Source organism: Plasmodium falciparum (assembly GCF_000002765.6).
Source record: "Plasmodium falciparum 3D7 genome assembly, chromosome: 7".
NCBI classification, from domain to species: Eukaryota; Apicomplexa; class Aconoidasida; order Haemosporida; family Plasmodiidae; genus Plasmodium; species Plasmodium falciparum.
In genome coordinates this window covers 795,875-820,000 of record NC_004328.3, presented here as the reverse complement: position 1 = coordinate 820,000, position 24,126 = coordinate 795,875, and the positions used below count along the sequence as shown (strand labels likewise).

Here is a 24,126-nt window from a genome sequence, read left to right as displayed (position 1 = left end):
TATTTATTTATTTTTATTTTTCTTTTTTCTTTTTCTTATTTCTTGTCCAGTTCTATCCACTTGCTATGAAAATAACAAGCTAAACGATATTAATAATTGTAACAGATTTACTATTTCAAAACAAATTTGTGATACACCTGTTGGTTTTAATCTTAACGATAATTTTTTGGTTAAAGAAACGGGTGGCCTATCTTCTACATGTCTAGTGGACAATAAACCTGAATACTGGAAAATATGTATAAAATAATATGACGACGTCACTTTTTTTTTTTTTTTTTTTTTTTTTATTTTTCTTTGTTAAATAACATATAATATAATTTATTATTTTATTATTATTTTATTTATTTTTTTTAACCAGATAACAATCATATAATTGTTGAATCAGGAGAATATTTTGATCTAAAAATAAGGAATGAGACCTTTTTATTACAAACATCTATAATAATAACAAAAGATATATGTATGAACAAAACCAAAATAGAAAGCTCCTATTTTACATATCAAAATAATCATAGCAAAATTGGTAACCCCATATTATATAAGGGAGAAGTAATAGGTATGGAAATTAAAAATATTAAAGTGAAAGATGATGTTGAAGGTTTATTTAATGTATGTTCTTGTTATTTAGACAATGAACATCATGCTTATAACAAATGTTCAGAAACAAATAAACATTATATGCAAATTTCAAGTATTCGTATTATCAAAAAGATTGTCCATAACATAAATATCTTAACAGGAAAGAAATTACATATCAATCTCCAAAATTATGTAACTCCATATCCTATTAAAAGTGCTTTTATTATTAAAAAAGTTGAACATTACAGTTGTAATAATATTAATAATAAGTCTTTTAATGAAATACAAGAACATTTTTATAATAATGAAAAAAAACTGAAATTTTATAACATCTTTTTGTATGAAACAGATTTACAAGAATTTAAAGAAGATATCATTTTTGAAAATCCAGGAATGTATTTGTTATGTTATACATCTAATGATAGTCAAAGTGAATATTCAGCTGAACTTTCTACTATTCTTGTTAATGGTAATTATTAAATTATTAGTTATTTCAACAATTAAACTATTACATGAAATATTATATATATATATATATATATATTTATATATTTATATTTATTTATTTATTTTATAATGTTGTACCATTTTTAGGTTATGACATAAGTAAAATGAATTATTTATATTTAGATTTATACGAAAATAAATTAAATTTAAGAAATTCCGTAGTATTACATAGATACAATTTAAATGAAAAACTGGAAGAAATTTTTTTTAAAAAAAAAGAAACAATTCAATGTTCAGGTGAAGATATAATTTATTCAAATAATATTACAGAAACGAAAAGTTATAAAAGTGATGATAATAGTGATGATGATGTTATTATTGATACTATATATATATATAATATAAATTTAAATGCATATGATCAAATATTAGAAATTTGTTCTAAAAAATATAATGAATATAGTTTAATTGGATATACTACAATTAAACCATATATTTTACACAATTATAAAGATATTAATCATTTAACACATTTTAATATTCCACCTGATCATGTAAGAACATATGTAGTAGATAAAAAATCGAATATCTTAACATTTTTCCCACAACTATTAAATATATTTAATCAAAATGATATAAATGATATGTACATGTCTTTCTCATGCTATTCATCTAAAAATGAAATAATAATAACATACAGTTTTGATAAAAATATGACACCAACATTCTTTAAATATTTAAAAATATCTGATGCTTCCAGTTCTATCTTGTATATTACTAACAAAGGAGTATATTTATATGTTTTAAAAAAAAAATCCCAATTATTATTTTTGTATGACATAACACCAGAAAAAGTAAAAAAAAAAAAAAAAATCATTACTAATAAAAAGATAAATGATGATTATTTAGAACTTTTATTATCTTATTATTTAGATTATTATGATTTTACAAAATGTGAACAATGTTTATCTCCTATTTTAATGGAACCTATATATGATGAAAAACAAAATTTAAAACATATTTTCTTAATAACATCACACCCACTCGCAAAATTATTAATAGTAGGATTAGACTTTAAAATTATCTACAAGCATGATAATAACGATGTAAAAAATGTAGTTACAACAATTCGGGGATTCAACTTTACTTCAGATGTTTTAAAATACTCATCTTTTCTTATAACAGGTATTTCTTGTGGAATTTTAAAAAATGAATCTTTAGATTGTTTTCTAATTGATCAATTAAATAATACCATTATAGCAATTGAGTACCTTCAAAAACAAAAAACGATAATTCTTATAGACAGCTTTCAAGGTGAAAACAAAAATGAATTAAATTATGAAAGCATTAATCTTAACGATTTTGTATTTAGCCAATCAAATAGTTATTTGCACACACCTAGAAATGCTATAGCTTACTCTTTTGGAGAATCCTATGTTATATTTGTAAACGAGGTATACGCTAGTAAAACTAAATAAATAAATGCATACATACATACATACATACATACATACATATATATGTATAATACATACATCTTTTTATACTTGATATTTTATTTTATATAGAATGAATCGAACGAATTAAATTTATTATTTTATGACAAAAACAAAGCAGATAACAACCTATCTTACATAACCAAAATAAATAATACATACATAAATGATGGTGCAATCGAAAATATATACAAGTTTTATGATCATAAAGACTTAATCAATAGAAATGTGCTTTTAATAATGAAATATTATGAAGGAGATGTATACTTTATGTATATTCCTTTAAGAAATATTGCTAATAAACTTGAATTAGCATATGATTACCCAACAGTTATACAGGATAATGGAAATACATATACTATGAAAATTAAATCAGAAGAAATAAAAAAAATGAATGCACTTGTTAATTTTCAAATTGAAGTTCATAATGTTAATAAATCAAAATATGTTACAATAGATAAATATGATGGAACTATTGAAATTAAATTATCCGAATTCGTTGGAGATTCTGTAAATTTAACTGCTAAACTTCATGGATTTTTTTTAGAATTAAATGTAAATATAACATTTACAGTTATTTGCTCAAATGGAATGAAAGCATTAAATGGAATATGTATCCCATGTCCATTAGGTTCATATAATAATATTAATGAATATATAAAAAATAATAATATATATGAATGTACATTGTGTCATAATAATTCTACTACCAAAAATGAAGGATCCACTTCAATATCTCAATGTTTATGTTTACCTGGATACGAATTAAACAATAATGATTTATGTGTTCCATGTAAAAGAGGAACATGGAAAACTAAACTTTCAAATAGTCCCTGTATCTTTCACTGTTACCCTAACTCATATAGTTTAGTTCAAGGTAGTCGTAGTGAAGAAGAAAGTAAATGTAAATGTAAAAGAGGTTTTTATTTTGTTTCAAAAGATTCCATAAATTTTTGTGATAATTGTAATATAGGTTATTTCTGCCCTGGTGGATATAAAATAGGGGAAAAAAAATGTCCAAAAAATACCACCAACATTACACAAAATAACTTTTCAATTTCAAGTTGTAAATGTGATGTAGGTTTTGAGCCTTTTGATTCTTCAAACTTAAATGCTTACAATTTTAAAAATGATCCTATTTTTAATGATTACAAAGATTTCTTAGACGATGTAAAAAGTTCTCAAATATGTGTTCCATGCAAAGAAGGATTTTATAAAAATACGGTTTCCGAAGAAAAATGTAAAAGATGTTCTGACAATGTATATACTGATGGTTTACAATCCACTTCTATATCAAATTGTAAAAAATGTGAAAAAGGTTATTATTTACAGTCTGAAGATTCATGTATAATATGTCCAGATAATCATTATTGTCCTGGAGCATATATTAATGATCCAAAATATGCGATTTATGAAAATCAAAAAATCCCTTGTGGTGACAAAAGTTTAACAATTCCACCAAATAATTTAAATGTGTCACATTTAAACTGCTTGTGTAAAAAAGGATTTGAGTTCATAAAAACTGATGATAATGAATTTGATTGTTTAGAAGTACCTAAAAATTATTATAAGTCCCACTTAGGAAATAAAGAAAAGGAACCGTGTCCAGAAAACAGTGTTACTCTCTATACACAAACTAAAAGCAAAGTGAAATGTTTATGTATGCCAGGATACTATTGGGACTTGAAAGAATTTAAATGTATTAAATGTCCTAAGGGTCATTATTGTCCTGGTGGATATTTAAAAAATTGTTTTAATAATCAAAATTTGCATTCTTGTAAACCTCAAAAAAAGAAATGTCCTTTAAAAAATTCAACTACACAAACTAAAGAATCTTTTAGTCAGTCTAGTTGCCTATGTGATAAAGGTTACACTATAAACAAAGAAGAATTAAGAGAATGTATTCCATGTCCAATTAATACATATAAAGATGTTATATCAAATGCAGAATGTACCAAGTGCTTAACTCCATATACGACAGATGGACAAATAGGAAGTACTAAAGAAGAAGATTGCACATGTTCAGGGGGATTTTTTTTTCTTAATCATTGTTTACCATGTAGTGATAAAAATACATATTGTAAAGGAGGGAAAATGATTGTAAACAATAAAAATAAAACTATTCATTATGGTCCATCCAAATGCCCACCAAATACAACTGTATCATTTGAAACAGAACGACCTTATAATAAAGGTTTTTGTGTTTGTCAAAAAGGCTTTAAACATGTTTATACTACAAGTGATTTTACAAAAATTTGTGCACCATGTGAACGTGGTTTTTTCAAAACAATTATTGGTGATTTCTCCTGTGAATCTAAATGTAAGCCAAATTCAACTAGTTTTGTTGGGACAATACATGAAACACACTGCTTTTGCTTAGAAAATTATTATTTTAAAAATGGTATTTGTTTAAATTGTCCTGATGGTGCTTATTGTGAAGGGGGATTCCAAAAGGAAACTTTATTATATATGAAAAAAAATGAATATTATTTGGATACATCAAAAATTAAACACATAATGCCTGTTCCTAAAGAAAATTATGCACTTTATAAATTAAAAACAAATATATACAATACTGATTGGTTTATTGTGGAATGTCCAATTAAGGAAGCTTGTTTATATAATGAAAAATGTCATGAATCTATGACTAATTTTTTATGTGGAGAATGTAAAAAAGGATATACAAATAATTTTTCTAAATTAAATTTATGTATAAAATGCAGTGGACATATAATGAATATTTTACATATGATTTTTGTTAGTATTTTTATATTGCTATTTACTGTTATCATGGCATATTTAAATGTTTTTACAGGTGCTAACAGGAAATCTGTTCATTCGATTGTCATTAAAATTGCTGTTAATTATTTCTCTTGTATGAAAATTTTTTATGTTATGGGTATAAGTGAATTATATTTTCCTGTTACTTTTTCATCACATGTCAATTACATACTTAAAAATATTAAAAGATTATTAAAAGCAAAAAAAAATTATGGTTTGTATTGTATATTAACAAATTATTTTGATTTATCACACGCAGATGCTTACTTCTATGGAATGGTTTATCATGCCTTCAGACCCGTGTTTTTGGCAATTATCTTAACACTTTTAATGTTTATTGTAGTAGAAATATATAAGTATAAAGTTAGAAATGAAACAAATATAAAATTAAATATAACAGATAAAATTAAAGAATTAGGAAAAGATAAATTACACGAAGAAATAATGAACGAATTACCTTCCGAGAGAGCCCTTGTTCTATTCAGATATATTCCTATACCAGGGGATTCACGATTTAAAAGAATAAAAAATTTTCTTGAGGATATGATTCCTATGTATGTTACATTATTATTTTTTATTCATACAAAAACTACCTATTATATGTTAACCTTATTAGATTGTAAAGCATTATATTATAATGATAAATTTGTAGAGCAATATATGAGTTATGTACCCAGCATAAAATGTGATTTGTCCAAAAGTTATTCAAAATTTTTTATATTAGGTCTTACAGGATTAATAGTATGGGGGATTGGCATTCCACTAATGTCTTATTTGGTGTTATACAAAAATAGGAAACAATTACATTCTGAAAATATACTATTTAAATATGGATTTTTAAATAATGGTTTTAATTTTCAATTTTGGTATTGGGAATCAATTGTTTTTTTAAGGAAAATTTTAGTGTTATTAATATCAACTGTTCCTATATTTAAAAATGCTAAAATATTTGGCACCACAATGTGGTTATTTACGATAATTTCTTCCATTTTTTTAACATTACAAGTAATACTTCAACCTTTTGACTCAAGAAATTACCATATTTTAAATAAATTAGAAACTTATAGTATGGTTGCTTGGACAATGACTCTAATCATATTTGTATTTTTAACCATATCTAACACTAATGTAACCATAAATTTTTATGTTCTATTATTTTTATTATTTTTTAATTTTGTATTTATAGCTAAAATTTTAATATCTCTTTGTTACTCATATATAGAAAATTTAAGACATATGAAAAAAAGGATTAAATTACCATTTCTCAGAATTTTTTTCGAGAAAATGTCAAAAATAGCTGAAGAAAAGGATTATAAGGATCCAGTTGTTTCGTTAAATACACATGATAATTCCATTCAATTCACAAGAAAATATAAAAAAAAATATATTTCTTGTTCATTTAAAAATAATATGTTAACAACAGAAGAAAAAAATTATTTTCTTGATGTTATATCAAATTTTATATATTTTGGTGTACTGAATTTAAATTTTTCAGTTTTTCATTCATATTTCATGGAGTTTATGTTACGGTTATCAATAATTGATAATGAAATGCTTTATAGAAAGGGTGGAAATGGAATTTTAAAATTGATAGCAAAAGATCCAAATAAAATAGATAAATGGATAAAGATTAAGGAACGGGAAATTAATAAAAAAACATTTTTTGAAAGGCATAAAAAAATATTAAATTTATTTTCAAAAAGTTTATTTGTTATTCAAAATAATATAAAAAGCATTGTATATAAAGGGGATAAACATACTATAATTTCTGATTATGAAGTATTGATTAATGTTTTAAAATATGACGAAGATTTTATAACTGATTTCAAATTTTTATATGATGATAATGCAGTTAAATCAGGATTAATACTCTCTGATTTACATTTATCCTTCACTAAAATTAAAATGAAAGATAAAGAATTAATTAAACAGTTATTTTCATTATTTATTGCAAAAAAGAATATTGTACAATTTGAAAGAGATATTCAACTTAAAAATAAAATAGAGCAACTTACGTCGTTATATGATATCCTTATAAAATCAAGTGAAAAGAAGAAACTTACATTTAGAAAAAATGTTGAAGACGCAGTTAAAGGAGATCCATTTGATTATAAAATCTTAGAAAATGAATTAAAGTCAGTAAATGATAGAATTAATAATTTAATTGAAAACTATCGGAAGTTAAAAGATGTTGATTATTTTGAAGGTATGGATAACATTGATGAAGAGAAAATGGATTTAAATAACGATTCAGAGTTTTTTAATAATAAATTATTAGAACTAAGTTTTAAAGAATTAAAGGATGATATTACAGAAAATGAACAAAATGAAGATATTAGTAAAAAGGAGAAAGAAAAGATATATGATGAAACAACTAATGATGATCAAACAAAATAGAACACAACTTTAGTGAACATAACATGGAAATTAAGATAATTATATGAATATATATTATATATATAATATATTTTTTTTTTTTTTTTTTTTTTGAGTTTTCTTATTAAATATAAATTTTATTTATGTATTTACTATTTATTTATTTATTTATGTATTCTATATTTAAAAAAATATTATTTAAAGTTTAAAACTCCAACAAATATATATATAAATATTTCACAGTTTTCATACTATTATATATTATATATTAATATATCTTTTTCATATAGACATATTTCTTTGTAAATATATATATTATTTTTATTACTGTAATAGGAAGATTATATTGTACAATTTTTGTTTAAAACATATTATAAAATCTTATAAAGTTCAATAATATATTTTTACATTTGAATCATATCTTTATCTCTTATATAAATATTTTAAATACATTTAGTTAAAAATGAATTTTTTAAGATGAAATATAAAAATAATTATTACTACTAAATATATTATTAATATATATAAATTTTTATATAAAGTTTACACATTTATAAATAATATAATTATAAAAAATGTAAAATGGAATATAAAAAAAAATATACACATAAATAAATAAAATTAATTATTAAAAAAAAATATATAATATAATATAATAATATATAATAAAATTAAATTCATTAAAAAAAACAATATTATTATTTATTAAATAATTTAAAACAATTGAATAAATAAATATATATATTAATTAATTTAAAATAAGAATTAAATACACATATTAATTAAATAATTTAATATAATATTTAAATATATATATTAATTAAATAATTTAAAATAATAAATATATATATATATTAATTAAATAATTTAAAATAATAAATATATATATATATTAATTAAATAATTTAAAATAATATTTAAATATATTTATTAATTAAATAATTTAAAATAATAAATATATATATATATATTAATTAAATAATTTAAAATAATATTTAAATATATTTATATTAAATAATTAAAAATAACAATTAAATATATATATATATATATATATATTAATTAAATAATTTAAAATAATATTTAAATATATTTATTAATTAAATAATTAAAAATAACAATTAAATATATATATATATTAATTAAATAATTAAAAATAATAATTATATATATATATATTAATTAAATAATTAAAAATAATAATTAAATATATATATATATATTAATTAAATAATTAAAAATAATAATTAAATATATTTATTAATTAAATAAATATATATATTAATTAAATAATTAAAAATAATAATTAAATATATTTATTAATTAAATAAATATATATATTAATTAAATAATTTAAAATAATATTTAAATATATTTATTAATTAAATAATTAAAAATAATAATTAAATATATTTATTAATTAAATATATATATATTAATTAAATAATTTAAAATAATAATTAAATAATTATATATATCATTAATTCCTTATTAAATCATTTTAAATAATATTATATAATTAATATAAAATTAAAAAATATATATATTAGGTAAATAATTTAATAAATATTTTTTAAAATATATAAATAATTAAATAATTAATTTAATTTAAAATAAAATAATATATTTAATATAAAGAATTATTTTATTAAATATATTTAAATATATAGCATATGATTAAATTAATATTAAAAAAATATAATTAATATAAAATATTAATAATTAATAAATAATATTTAGAAAATTATAATTAAACAATTATATTAATACCAATAAATAAAATAATATTATTTATATAATAATATATTAAAACAATAATTAAATTAATTAATTATTATAATATATTAAAATATATAACAATTAAATTAATAAATAAATTAAATGTATAAAATAATAATATAAATATTAAATTAAATATATAATTTATTTTATTAATACACATTAATAATAATTATTATTTTAAAATAAAACATTTATTTTTAATTTATTATTAGTATTATATTAATTTAATTAATTAAATTAAATAAATAATATATTATAAATAAATAAATACATATATTTTAAATAAAATAAATAATATATTATAATAAATAAATTATATTAAATTAAATATATAATTTATTTTATTAATAAATATTAATAACAATTATTATTTTAAAATAAAATATTTATTTTTAATTTATTAATTATTATTATATTAATTAATTAATTAAATTTAATTAAATAAATAAATAAATAATATATTATAATTAATTAAACACAATTTAATATAAATAAATATTAAAATATAAATTAATATTATTTATTATAATTAATTTTATAATTTTTAAAATAAAATAAAGCTTATATTTAATAATAAATAATTATTAATTTAATTAAATATAATAATATATATTTTTTAATGGTTTATTCTTATAATTAAATAAAATAATATATTAAAATTATTTATTTTTTAATTAATAATAAAATAATTATAATTTATTTAATAAATATATAATTAAAATAATAAATACACATATATATATATATATATTAATTTAATTAAAATATAATTAATATTTATTAATTTAATATAAAAAAAATAATATTATAATTAATTATTTTTAATATATATTAATTTAATTAAATTAAAAAAAAATATATATAATATATTAAATGATAATAAATTAAAAATAAATATTTTATTTTAAATATAATAAGTATTATCATATATATATTAATGATATAATAAGAAATATATTTAATTAATTTAATTTTTAAATATTATTAATAAATATAAAATATTTAAATTAATATATAAAAAAAAATAATTAAATATTTATGTTTATATACATTTTATATAATACAAATAATTAATAAATTTAATATTTATTTGTTTTATTATAAAATTTTATAATATTTTTATTAAATTATTATATATATCTTTAAATGTTATTATATTAAATAATAAAATTAATTAAATATAATTAAAATAAACAGAATTATTTATTTATATAATATATATATTTTATTATAATATATATTATATATATTAAAATATTTTATTTAAATTTAATATAATTTATTTATTATTTTAAAATGTTAACATTGTTTTATATATAATTTATTATGTATTATAAAATATATAATGTTTAAGAAGTAAAATCTAAATTATTATTTAATAATAAATATATTCTATGATATATTATATACAGAATCACATATATATTTTACAGGGAAAAAAACAAAATTAGAATATGTGTAAATATAATTTATTGAATATAATATATAGAAGAAAAAATATTTTTTTAATATATTCATGAAGTAGGAGTTTTATTTTGTAATTGTTTGAATGGAAATGTTACATTCTATTATTTTCCTTCTTTACACTCTTATTCTCTTATTAGGTTTCTTCCCCAAAGAAGGTACTAATACTATTTACATTTTATATGTATTACAAAATACAAAACATATTATTAAAATATTAATTAGATAACAAATGGAAGATTTATTTAAAATTTTCTTTTCTTTGATTTTGTTTAAATAAATGAAGAAATCATATTCATATATTTTAATAACTTATTTAGAATGAATTATATTACTATAGTTATATTTTATGAACTATCAAATTCAAGAACTTTTTTTAATTATCAAAAATGAATTAACATATATTTTATTTAAAGTACACTCTCACTATTATTAGACAATACATTTCTTTTTTTCAAAATAAAAGAGTAAACAAATGATTAATAAAGAAATATGTTTTTTTTTACCACATATGATAAATACTACAAGAAGTTATGCAGTAAAAATATGTAAATTAATTTTATAAATAAATGACAAAATGAAACCTTGTGATTATATATTTAATCGTATAATTTATATTGATTTACTACCAAAATAGAAAGTGTTTCTTCAGTTTTACATAAAAATACTTTTTTAAAATAATATAAATCAAAAAAAAGGTTTTACATGATATATACGTATTTATATTGTGGAAATGATAATATATACATAAGAAGACATTTTTTATTATATTTTTAGGGTTATGAGAAAAATAGACAATTTGGTTTGAATTATATGAAACACAAGGATATTTAAAAATGTTGAATGTACTAAATGGTTTAAAATATATATGTTTTTTTTTATTCATATTATTATACATAAGGAAAATCTTAATAATCTAATAAATGGAATTTCATATCCTGGTATAACATATTGTATATTAATTATCATTATGGAAAATTAATATAAATATAAATAATTTTATGAAAATATTTGAAGAAAATTTCCCTTTAAACAGTGCGCAAAAAAAAAAAAAAGATGAAGTATAAAGAACTTATGAATTTTTGTGATAACAATAATTTATGCAGATAAAAGAGTACATATTCGTTACATACATCTTTAAAAAGAATTCACAAGCATATTTAACTTCATATAACATATTTTAAAAGTGAAATGAATAACGAATTGAACATATAAAAAATATATATTTTATGAAAAAAATAAAAATTTTTTACATTATTTTTAATATTTTTAAAATTATATATGCATTATTTTGTTCCCATATTTTTTTATATTAATATGAATTTTCAAAAATTCAAAAATATTTTTATGTTTTAAAAAATTGATAATAATCAAAATAGAATTTATAAAAACTGTACATATTTTCCAGTTATAACAAATATACTAATTTAAGCTCAAAACAATTATATATATATATTTTGTAAAAATAAATGATGCACATACGCATCTAAATATATATTTGTTTAATAATAATATCTAATTGTTCTTTATTTATATGTTAATGATAAATGTAATATATTTACTTTTAAAAATGTACATTAATAAGAGATATGTGTCTTTTTGACAAGTATTAAAAAGGCATTATAATTGTATGTTTTTAAATAATAAAAAAAATTTCTGTTCATTATTTTGAATCTTTATTGTGTATTCAACATTTATACAATTATATTTTAATAAACTATTTGATATTAAAATTTTTAATTTAATAATTTAGAATTATTATGAATTCAATGAAGATATGCACATTAATATTTTTATTTCAATAATCCATAAATACTTTCCTAGGCTTATATCAGTATTTCCTTACATTTCATTCATTGTTTTTTCTAAGAGGTTACAACTTAGAGAAATGTGTACTTCAATTATTTAAAAAAATATATATATTTTTATTCTTCATTCACTATATATATCTATAATTGATTTAAAATTGGTTTAATTATATACTTTTAAAAAGTTTTATGTATGTATAGCTTAATACAATAAAAAACACAAATTTAGGTAACTGTCCATTTACTATTTAATAATGAAAAAACCAAAATTTTATTATACTTTCAAAAAAAAAATATAAATATATATATATAATAATAAGAATAAGAAAAGAATAATTTTCAAGGTATTATTAAATACATATAAAATAACATCATACGTTAAACATAACATTTAGAATATTGAATTTTATAAAAATTTACAAAAAAATTTGAGGTATTACACATTATGTACATATATATAATATATTTTTATTATACAAAAAGAAAATTAAAAAAAGAACATTTTTTTAGGATTATATATTTTCATAAAAACAATTACTTAAATATATAATAAATAAGAAATTATATATAATAGTTTATATGTTTAAGTGTATAAATATTTTAAATATTTTTCATTCTTTTCTCTATAAATTTCACTTTAGAAATATAGAGAAATAAATAAATATAAATAATAATATATTTTTTACCATGCTATAAATAAATACACGTGAAAGTATACAATTATATAAAAGAAAAAACATATTGAAATTTCACAAGCATTGCAATTATCTGCTTAATTTTTCCAATTTAACTCGTAAATAAAGAATGAAAAAAATAAATTCTTGAGAGGAAATTTTTTATAGGAAAATACATGAAAAAATAAAATGAGTATAAAAATAAAATTATAAAATAAATAATACAAACGTAAAATCCTTATCGCATTTAAAAGTCAGAAATATTTATAAAAAAAGGATAAAAAAAAAAAAATTATAAATCCTAGAAAAGTATATACACACGCGCAAAATAAAATTAAATATAATATAAAAATTAATCCTAATAATAAAAAAATATGTGAATATAAAGGTTTAAGATATTATGGAATCATTATGCATTTAATATTAGGTAAATGATCAAAAATAAAATAAATATGAATAAATAAAAACACGATCTCGAAATTCTTATTTTTTTAAAAAGATATGTAAAGTTGTCTCTTTAAAAAATTACAATTTTTTGATAAATATATTATTGACAATTATTCTTATATCTTATTTTTATAATAAAGAATACATTGTTTGGAATGACGAAATTTTAAGATTTATAAGGACATACATTATTTTTTTAATAGAATAAATTTTATAGTATTAATTTTTTTTTTTTTATGATACAATATAAGAATTTTTATTTAAAAGACTAATTTTATAATTGAAAAAAAAAAAAAAAAAAAAAAAAAAATATATATATATATATAATAATATAATAAGGTAAAACATTCCTAAACGTATTACATAAAAGAAAGTATTTTTATTTTATTATATTTTTTAAATAAATTATAAAGTGATACATTTATATATTATTTCACTTTCAATGATATTTAATTAAAAACGTATTAAGAAACAAATAAAATATAATATGTTTATTTAGTATTATTTTTAATATATACTTTAAGAAAGTATTTTAAAATCAGTTAATTCTTATATATAAGTTGAAGTGTCATTTATATGTATGTGATGTGAACAATAGTTTTAAGGGCTTATTAAAAAATGGAAAATATTAGATAAAATGACAAATATTTGAATAAAACAAAAAATAAAAATCACATATGTTCCTTGCTGAAACATACAATATTATAATACTAATTGTATCCATATATATAAAGTTTTCAATTTGATTTTATCAAACCTTTTTTTTTTATACCTAAGAAATTATTAGGATTAAGGGGATAGAACATCCCAAAAAACGTTTTAAGATATATTAACAAAAAATATATTTCATATTCAAATTAAATCCAATCCTAGAAGGAAAGAAAGAAAAAAAAAAAAAAAAAAAAAAAAAACATTACACAGAAAGAAAATATATACACACAAAAAAAAATATATATGCGCAAAAAAAAAAAAAAAAAAAAAAAAAGCATTCTTAAGAAAGTCATAAATAATATATAATATATAACATAAAACATATAATATATTTATTTTTTCATAATATTAAAGACAGATTATAAGAAAAAAACATATAAATTTTCCTAATTACATTTATTGTATTGTGTAATATAATTTTTTTGTTTTTTTTTATACTAGTATATTATATATATATATATATATATATAGAGATAGATACATATTATATATATATATATATAGATACATATTATATATATAAATAGATACATATTATATATATATATAGATACATATTATATATATAGATAGATACATATTATATAGATATATATTATATATCTATATGTTTTATTTTTTATTATTATAAAAAGTTGGGGGAAACATAAATATTATATATATTTATTTATTTTTTTTTAAAAAAAGGCAAAAGCTATGAATAATAGAAAGGGTAAAACACGAAACTTTAAGAAACAAATTAAGTCGAATATGAATAAGGAAAAATGCGAAATCATAAATGACATTCATTCAAGCAATGTAGAAATAGAAAACCGTGATAATAAAAGAAATGAGATAATAAATTATAGAAAGGAAAAACATCCATGTTCTAACTTATCAAATATGACATTAAATCCGAGTTCTTATCATGTTTCAAATCCAATAAATTCACATAATGTAAATGTGTATTCATCAAGTAATAATATTATGAATTTCCGCAAGTATATAAACGACGATAGTAGTAATGACATAACAAAACAAAGTAATTTGAGTTCTATAGAATCGCATACAATGAACCTGAATAATTTATACAACTTTAATAACATATGTAATGAAATCAATTCATATGGTTTTAAATCGAATCCATTAGACAATACGAAAGTACAAAATATGAATTCTTCATATTGTAATCAAATGAAATATTCCGATTATTACCAACATAAACCCTGTTTATGTCATAGAAGAGGTATCTTAAATACTTCAAATTCTTCAGAAAATCAGATAAATTCATCAGATGTTTGCAGCTTACATAAAAATGATTATACTAAAATTTCCATGAATTTTCCTAACGCATCTAGTTCGGTTAATGTGGACTCTAATGTTTATAATAGTAACATAACAGCACCATGTGTAATGAATTCGAATCCAATGAATTATAATAATGGGAAATGGGGTTCGGATATTATAAATATGATGCAAACGACCAATATGAATAACTTAAAAATTAATGACCTTAATTTAAATGAAATTAATAAAATAAATTTTCAAGACTCTGATTTATCCATTTGTTCACATGGAACATCGAAATCCAAAAAACATAAAAGTGATTATTCGACAGTTCCTTATAATATCCTTTCAAATAATATGAAACCGAATCATTTTACATCAAATAGTGTACCATCAAACAATATTTTATCTAATAATATGATACCAAATAATATTGCGTTAAACAACATGTCTTCAAGCAGTATTATATCAAATAATATGGCGTCGTGCAATATTCCATTGAACAATATGATATCAAACGATGGAATATCAAACAATATAATCTTAAGTAACTTACTATTAAAAAGTTTATCAAACAAACATACTTCAAACAATATGGTATCTAATGACATGTTAAATAATATGCCAAACAATATGCTAAATAATATGTCAAATATTATGTCAAATAATATGTCAAATAATATGTCAAATAATATGTTAAATAATATGTCAAACAATATGTCAAGTAACATGTCAAGTAACATGGCTAGGAATGTGTCAAATAATATGTCTAGCAATTTTATTTCAAGCAACTTGTCAAATAGCTTTATTTCAAATAATATGTCAAGTAATTTGTTTCTAAAGAGTTTGATTTCTAACAACTTTATTCCAGACCATCTAATTCCTAACAACTCGAATTCAAAAAACATCATTTCAAATAACGTCAATTTGAACAACTTTGTTTCAAACAATTTTACATCAAACCATATGGAATATAATAATAGAAAAAACAAAAATTTAATTGCTTCTTCAAAAGTTAATACATTAAATAATGAAAATATGAATTCTTTATCAGAAAAATTAAATCCTTTGATTTTATCTTCATCTCATAGTATCCATAACGAAAACCAAGTATTCAATAATCTCCATTTTTCTGAACATATGCAAAAAGATAACGAGGAAATAAAAAATGATAAAGTTATAAAACATATGCAAGAGGAACAAATAAAAAAAACACCAGAAGCGTATTTATTAAATAACTATTATTTAATGTTTCAACAGAAACTAGAAAATCAACAATCTTATACGAAAAATATGAAAACCGATGACCCTATAAAATTTAATGATATAATTATAAACCAACAAAACATATGCAATAGTAGCATGAAAAATTATAATAATATTAATGAAGAAAAAAATAAAATGTATAATATAAAAAGACTATAATAAATGAAAAAAAGAAAAAAGAAAATAATAAATATAAATATAAATATTTACTAATGAATATATATATATATATATATATATATATTTATGTATTTTATTTTATTTTTTTTTTATAGGTGTTCGCATGAAAACATAACTGAAAATATGAACATAAGTACAATAAAGAATAATGATGATAAACAAATAGTAGTAAGTAAACGAAGTAGCAATGTTTTAAGACAAATGATTGATTTTCCAAGTGTAAACGACAAAATACAAAATGAATCCTTTGCAAATACAAGAAGAAAAGCACGAGAAATGAATATACAAAATGACATTTGTAGTGAGGCGTATAAATCTGAAACAATTAAAGATAGATTAAGATCAAGAGCACGAAAAAAAGGTTTAGAAGGAGTTGTTGGTGGTAGAACCACAGAAGCTAATAGCCAATCCTTATCTAAATACGATTTTCTTTTGAATAAAAATACAATTCCTAATAATACGATTAATTTAAGAAATAAAAAGGAATCAAAACAAAATGCACAAATAAATAATTCTAAAGAAACATGTTATCACATAATAGAAGATATAGATAGCAATGTAAATGAACAGATTACAAAGGATATAGATATGAATGAAATAAAAAGTAGTTTAAAAGTTGATGAAAATATGATGCGATTCTTATGTGCAGATGAAAAGAAAGAGGAAATGAATCAAAATCACGAGCAAGAAAATATTTTGGATTGCGCTAATAAAAAGGTATTTAATAAAAATGGAAGTAGTAGAAGAAAAAGAAATAATGAAATTAAAAATAAAAAACACGAAGAAGGGAAAGATAAGGAAGATAAAAATTTAAATGACAAAGATATGGAAAAGACAAATGTAGAAGAAAATGATATTGAAGAGGAAAATATTACTGAGGAAAATATTACTGAGGAAAATGTTACTGAGGAAAATATTACTGAGGAAAATGTTACTGAGGAAAATATTACTGAGGAAAATATTACTGAGGAAAATGTTACTGAAGAAAATGAGGACAAAAATTCAGATGATAAAAATGTTGAGGAACGTAACTGTCGTGCGAGTGCACACGGTAGAAGATTCATACAAACACGATCCAGGTATAAACAGTTGTACAATGAAAAACATAGAATAAATAAAAATATGCATAATAAGCAAATAAACAAAATGTCACAAATAAATAATCGTAATAGAAACATGAACAATATGGACGAAGAAAAAAAAAGTTCAACAGATATTTGTGATCATTCAAGAGAAATGGAAAATGATGAGAATGAAGAAAATGTAGAATTAGATAATATAAAAGAGTTAAATGGAATAATAAATAAAGAAAATATAGAAAATGATGAAAATATAAAACCAGATATGAAAAAAAACAAAGAAAAGGTTAATGTTATAACAAATGAAAGAAACAAAAGAAAAAGGGAAAAAACAAAATGTACAGATGAGAAAAATGATCAGGGAAAAGATAATACACATGAACACATGGTAGAAAAAAAAGTGAAACTTGAAGAAGATTCTGAAGAGATGGAAAGAAACACCAATAATAACAAAATTAATTATGATAAAAATAATAATGATGAGAAGAACAATAATACAGATTGTACAAATTGTACATATTGTGAAGATAATATTAAAGAAAACAATATAATATTTTTAAACGGTAATGTAGAAAATATTGATAACGATAAAAATAAATTAGTAAGTGAAACAGTTGAATGTACAAATGATATAAATGAAAAGAAGAAAATAGGAGAACAAATTGCATGCACAAATAATGACAAAATGTTATATTCTGTAAATGTTATAAATGATGATTTTAATATGAAAAATGTGGTGGAATTTTTGTCTCATAATGATGTTGCTATAAAGAAAGAATTGAATTATTTAAATATAGAAAATAAAATACATGAAAGAGAATATATATTAGATAATAAGAAAACGTTACATATTGATAACAAAAAAAATAAAGATATTTATTATAATATTGCGAAATCAGGTATTGATGAAAATATGATTAATAGTAATTTATTTGATAATTATGATAATAAAAATAATGTGAGAGATTTGCCAAGAGATTTATATTCTTCAACAGATGGTACTATGGATATCATAATTAATAAGAAAAAGAAAATATGGTTAAATATAGGTTGTATTAATTATATGGATAATTTTGTTGGGAAAGGATCTTATGGAAGTGTTAGAAAAGTTTTATATAATATAGATTTAAATAATGAGTATTTAAAATTTTATATGGATAAAATAAATGATGTAAAATTTCTTAAAGTATTAACACACACATGTCATATGAAAAAGGGTTTAAAATATCTTGTAGATAAATATGATATAGCTTCTGATTCAGATTGTGTTAGTTATTGGAATGATTATTATTTAGAATTAAAGGACCACGTGGATGATGAAAAATATGAAGAGATAACAAAAGAAACAAAAAATGTACAAAAAGTACAAGATGAAAAAAACAAAGACAATGAAAAATCGATAAATAAAAATACGAACAAACTCAATGAAAAGGAATTAGTTATTTTAGAATCGGATTTGATGTTAAATAATAAGTTAGATAATTGCTTATGTTGTCATAAGAAAAGATATTTTGAATTGGCAGTAAAAGAAATAGATATAAGTAGAAAAGGTAATGAATTTCAATTTTTAAGAGAACAAGAATTATTATGTCATTTTAATTGCAATGTTATTAAACCATTAAGTACAAAAATAGGACATTTAAAAGATAAACAGAATTATGAAATATTAATGCATTGTGCTACTGGAGATTTAAGAAAATTATTACAAAATTTATTATATCATAGAAAAAAAGAATATGAAAAAAAAAAAAAAGTAAATAAAATATTAAAATTAATTCATATTTTGTTTGGAAGAAAATATCATTGTTTTGAGAGTTTATATAATTTTGAATGTATAGGATTATGTTATAAAAAGTTAAAAAATATGAAAATGAAAATAAATAATAATACTATTGAAATAAAAAATCCAGAATTTGATTATATATATGAAAATGTTAAAGAATATAATTGTGGTTTAACTGAATCAGAATGTAAGTTCTTATTTTTTCAAATAGCAAGTGGTATTAGTTTTATTCAAACATGTTATCAATCTAATATCGTACGTTTAACTGATATAAAATTACAGAATATTTTGGTATTTACTGATTCATATAATATATATAATCCATTAAAATGGCATTTATGTATATCTGATTTTGGTTGTTCAGCTATGGAATATGCTACTTATTATTTAGAAAATTCAAAAAACTTTATGAATGTATATAAAACTTTATTAAATCAATGGAAATATGAATTTAAAAATCAGTTATCATCATATTTCCAAGGTACTGTTTATACTATGGCACCTGAAGGTTTGTGTTATGATCATAATGGGAACTATAGGCAATCCAAATATAATCAATTAATTTATTTTTATGAACAAAATTTTGGTGATATTGAAAAAAGATTTGAAGAATTGCAAAAACCTCCAATATCTATTAAACATACCATGCATAATTTGAAGGTATTAAATATCAACTGTAATGTAAATTTTACTTTCCTAAATAATCATCTTCAAAAATATAATAATGAACAAGATGAAAAAACGATACAAGAAAGTACGGACACGATAAAAAAGGAAAAAAATACGCTTACTTGTAAAAAAATCAATATGGATAATGAAACTAATGGAACAAATTACAAAAATTATAAAAATAAAAATAATATGAGTGAAAATTTAAATATCCCATCTGAATCTAGTAGTACGAACAATAGCAGTACTAATAATTATAACAATAGTAATAACACATCTGCATCTACACAATACTCGCCCTTTGACATCAGATGTGATAGTTGGTCATTAGGTATAATTCTAGCAGATCTGGCAAAATGTGGTGTGAATTCATATGAATATATGATTATGGATAACTACCGTGAAGAGGATAATTTATTTAATGAAAAGATGGAGATCCTTAATAATATTATCTTAAAAGATTTAAATGTTTTAGAAGATGACGAAATGTTCTATATAAAATATATTATGGATTATTATGACATTGTAAGTTTACAGTGGGGTGATGAAATAATACAAAATGAACGAATAAAACATAATGTGCATATGCATAAAAAAATTGATACTAATGAAAGTAAAAATAAAAATAACAATAATGAAATTAATAGGGATAATGCATATAATATATATGACAAGCATAAGAAAAACCATGCAGATAATAATAATAATAATAATAATATTATTATTTCTACCAACACAGATGAAACAAATAAAGAGAACAAAAAAGTTCATGTAAAGAGTTGTAATAAAAAGACACCACATAATAGCGATATGTGTCCTAATAATATTCGTTCGAGCTCTAATACTGTCGGTATGGTATTCAACAAAAATGAAATATACCTTAATTCATTGAAGAAAGATGATGAAAAGGTTCATGTAGAAAATTCAGAATCATTTACTCAACATTATAAATCATTAATATTAAAATACAAAAAATATATAAAGAATGACAAATTCATTCAAATTAAAAACGAATATGTACATTATTATAAAATTTATAAAAAATATTTAAACGAAGAAAACATGCGAAGATATCTTTTATTAGCACTTTTATTGATGAATAATAATATATCTTATAAAAGATGTAATGAAATTCAATCTTTTGCAAAAGTTGAATTAACCATAAAGAACATTGGTTCTGGTATATTTAAATTTAGAAATAAAAAAGAAAAAGAAAATTATATAAAAGAATTTAAAATGAATGTTCAGAATGATATGATGAATCCAAATAAAGATTATTGGCATAGTAGACTAACAAATAAATATTTAGCTTGTATATTAAAAGATATATGTCATGATGATTTTTATAATAGAATGAAAAAAATAAAAAAAAGTTTCAATAAATATGAATTACCATTAAACTATAGTGATGAATATTGGGATCTATTAACTAATCTATTGAACTATGTGCCATCCGAAAGATTATTAGCTTGTGAAGTTCTTGGACATGATTTTTTTTCTGAGCATAATGAAAAAATTCATAATATTATTAAAGAAAATAATCATGAAAGATATGTGGAGTTATTTAAAGATGAAACTTTTTGTGATACTTTGTTAAAAAATTACAAACAAGAAAAAAAAGAAAAAAATTATATAAGTAGGCCTTTCTTCCAAGATTTGAGAAAGAAGTTGGATGGTGTATATAAAGAAGATCAGAAAAAAAATATTCAATCAGATTATAAATTAAAATTGAAAAAATGCTCTATTCCATTGGAAATAATTAGAAACAAAATAATTTTAAACAAGCAAAATTCAGAAGAAAAATGTCATAATAATGATAACTGTTATATTATTGATACTACAAATAACAGTAATATTAATAATAATAATAATAATAATAATTGTAGTAATAATGTTTTAAGACATAATAAAAAAAGTGATATTTTTAATAAAAATATAGTTAACCAAATAAATAATAATAAAACTATTAAATATATAATTTTAATGTATGAAATTATTATTAAGAATATGAAAAAGAAATGTGGCATGTGTAATGACATAAAAAATTGTTTAAATTATAAACATATAATAAATAAAATTAAAAATTTAGAAAATTTAATTTTAAATTTCCAACTAAGTAAAAAAAATATTATATGTGATCACAAAAAAAAAATTAAAATACCAATGTTATATTTAAGTAATGTATGTAATAATATATATTACTTTTTAAATGATTATTCTATTTTTGAAGAATTTAAAAATTTAGATATATTTATGAATATACATTTACCATTTGAACATTTATCTTTACCATTGTGTGATGAAAAAACATTTCGAAATAAAAATTTTGCTAATTTTTATTTTAAACCGATATATTATTATTCATTACCATATAAAATTATACATGCTTGGTATACCGGACCTGCACATATTTATTTTAATCATCCATATATACCTGATTTTATCAAGCTTATTTGTTTAAGAGAAAAAAACGTTTTAAGAAGAAAAGAAATTATCTTTTGGTATGATGAAGATATTGTCTTAAATAATATTCTTAAAATTAAAGATATTCTTAAATGTTCAAATGATTTCTTATGTACCCCTTATGTTTCTCATTTAATAGGTAAACAGCTTATATTACGAAAATATTTTATTACCAAATTTTTTAACGACAAAATGAAACTTTATATTGATAATTAAATAATATATTATATATATATATATATATATATATATTTCACATGTATACAGAAACATAATTTTTTTTTTTTTTTTTGTGTCTTATATATATTATATCCATATAAAATATTTAATCATACTAAAGAACATAATAAATTCATATATATATAATATATATATGTATATCCTTACCAAATGTTTTATAAACATCTAGTAGGGATTTTTTTATATGAACTTTTTAGCTTATCATTTTTTTTGCTTATTGATCCCTGAATATAATATGTTCATTTGTATATTATTATAATATATATATTATATATCTTTGAAGAAATTAATGAATTATTTTTATGTGTTCAAACTTTTCAACTTCCTGAAAGAAAAAAAAAAAATTCATACATACATATATGTATATTTATATATGTCATGTATTTTAATATATTTTTCTACAAACATTTTACGTGAAAGACGAGAAAAAAATGGAATATGTAAAAAATATACCTGTCTTATCATTTTTTTATATAACATTTTATATATATTCATTTATTTTGAACAAGAAAAATGAGATGAAAAAAACACAATAAAAAAAATAGAAATAAAATAACGCTTTGTTAAAAATATCGGACACATATAATAAAAATAAACAAATAAAATTATATAATA

The 24,126-nt window shown here is 19.1% G+C and overlaps 2 protein-coding genes across 2 annotated transcripts in view; both read left to right on the top strand.

Annotated features, from left to right (window-relative positions):
* The window catches only part of PF3D7_0718300 (cysteine repeat modular protein 2), a gene marked incomplete at both ends in the record, with an annotated part of 8,335 nt that extends 635 nt beyond the window's left edge, over positions 1-7,700 (top strand). The window contains 4 exons of the mRNA XM_001349049.1: positions 51-236; positions 359-1,048; positions 1,174-2,480; positions 2,595-7,700. Of these exons, the coding sequence (XP_001349085.1) occupies positions 51-236; positions 359-1,048; positions 1,174-2,480; positions 2,595-7,700 (7,289 nt within the window). The remainder of the gene's footprint in view (positions 1-50; positions 237-358; positions 1,049-1,173; positions 2,481-2,594) is intronic.
* Positions 7,701-15,261: 7,561 nt separating this feature from the next.
* On the top strand, positions 15,262-23,487 carry PF3D7_0718100 (exported serine/threonine protein kinase; the record flags this gene model as incomplete). Its single annotated transcript, XM_001349048.1, has 2 exons — positions 15,262-17,234; positions 17,373-23,487. 2 exons carry the CDS (start codon positions 15,262-15,264, stop codon positions 23,485-23,487), a joined length of 8,088 nt encoding a protein of 2,695 aa, XP_001349084.1.
* Positions 23,488-24,126: the final 639 nt, after the last annotated feature.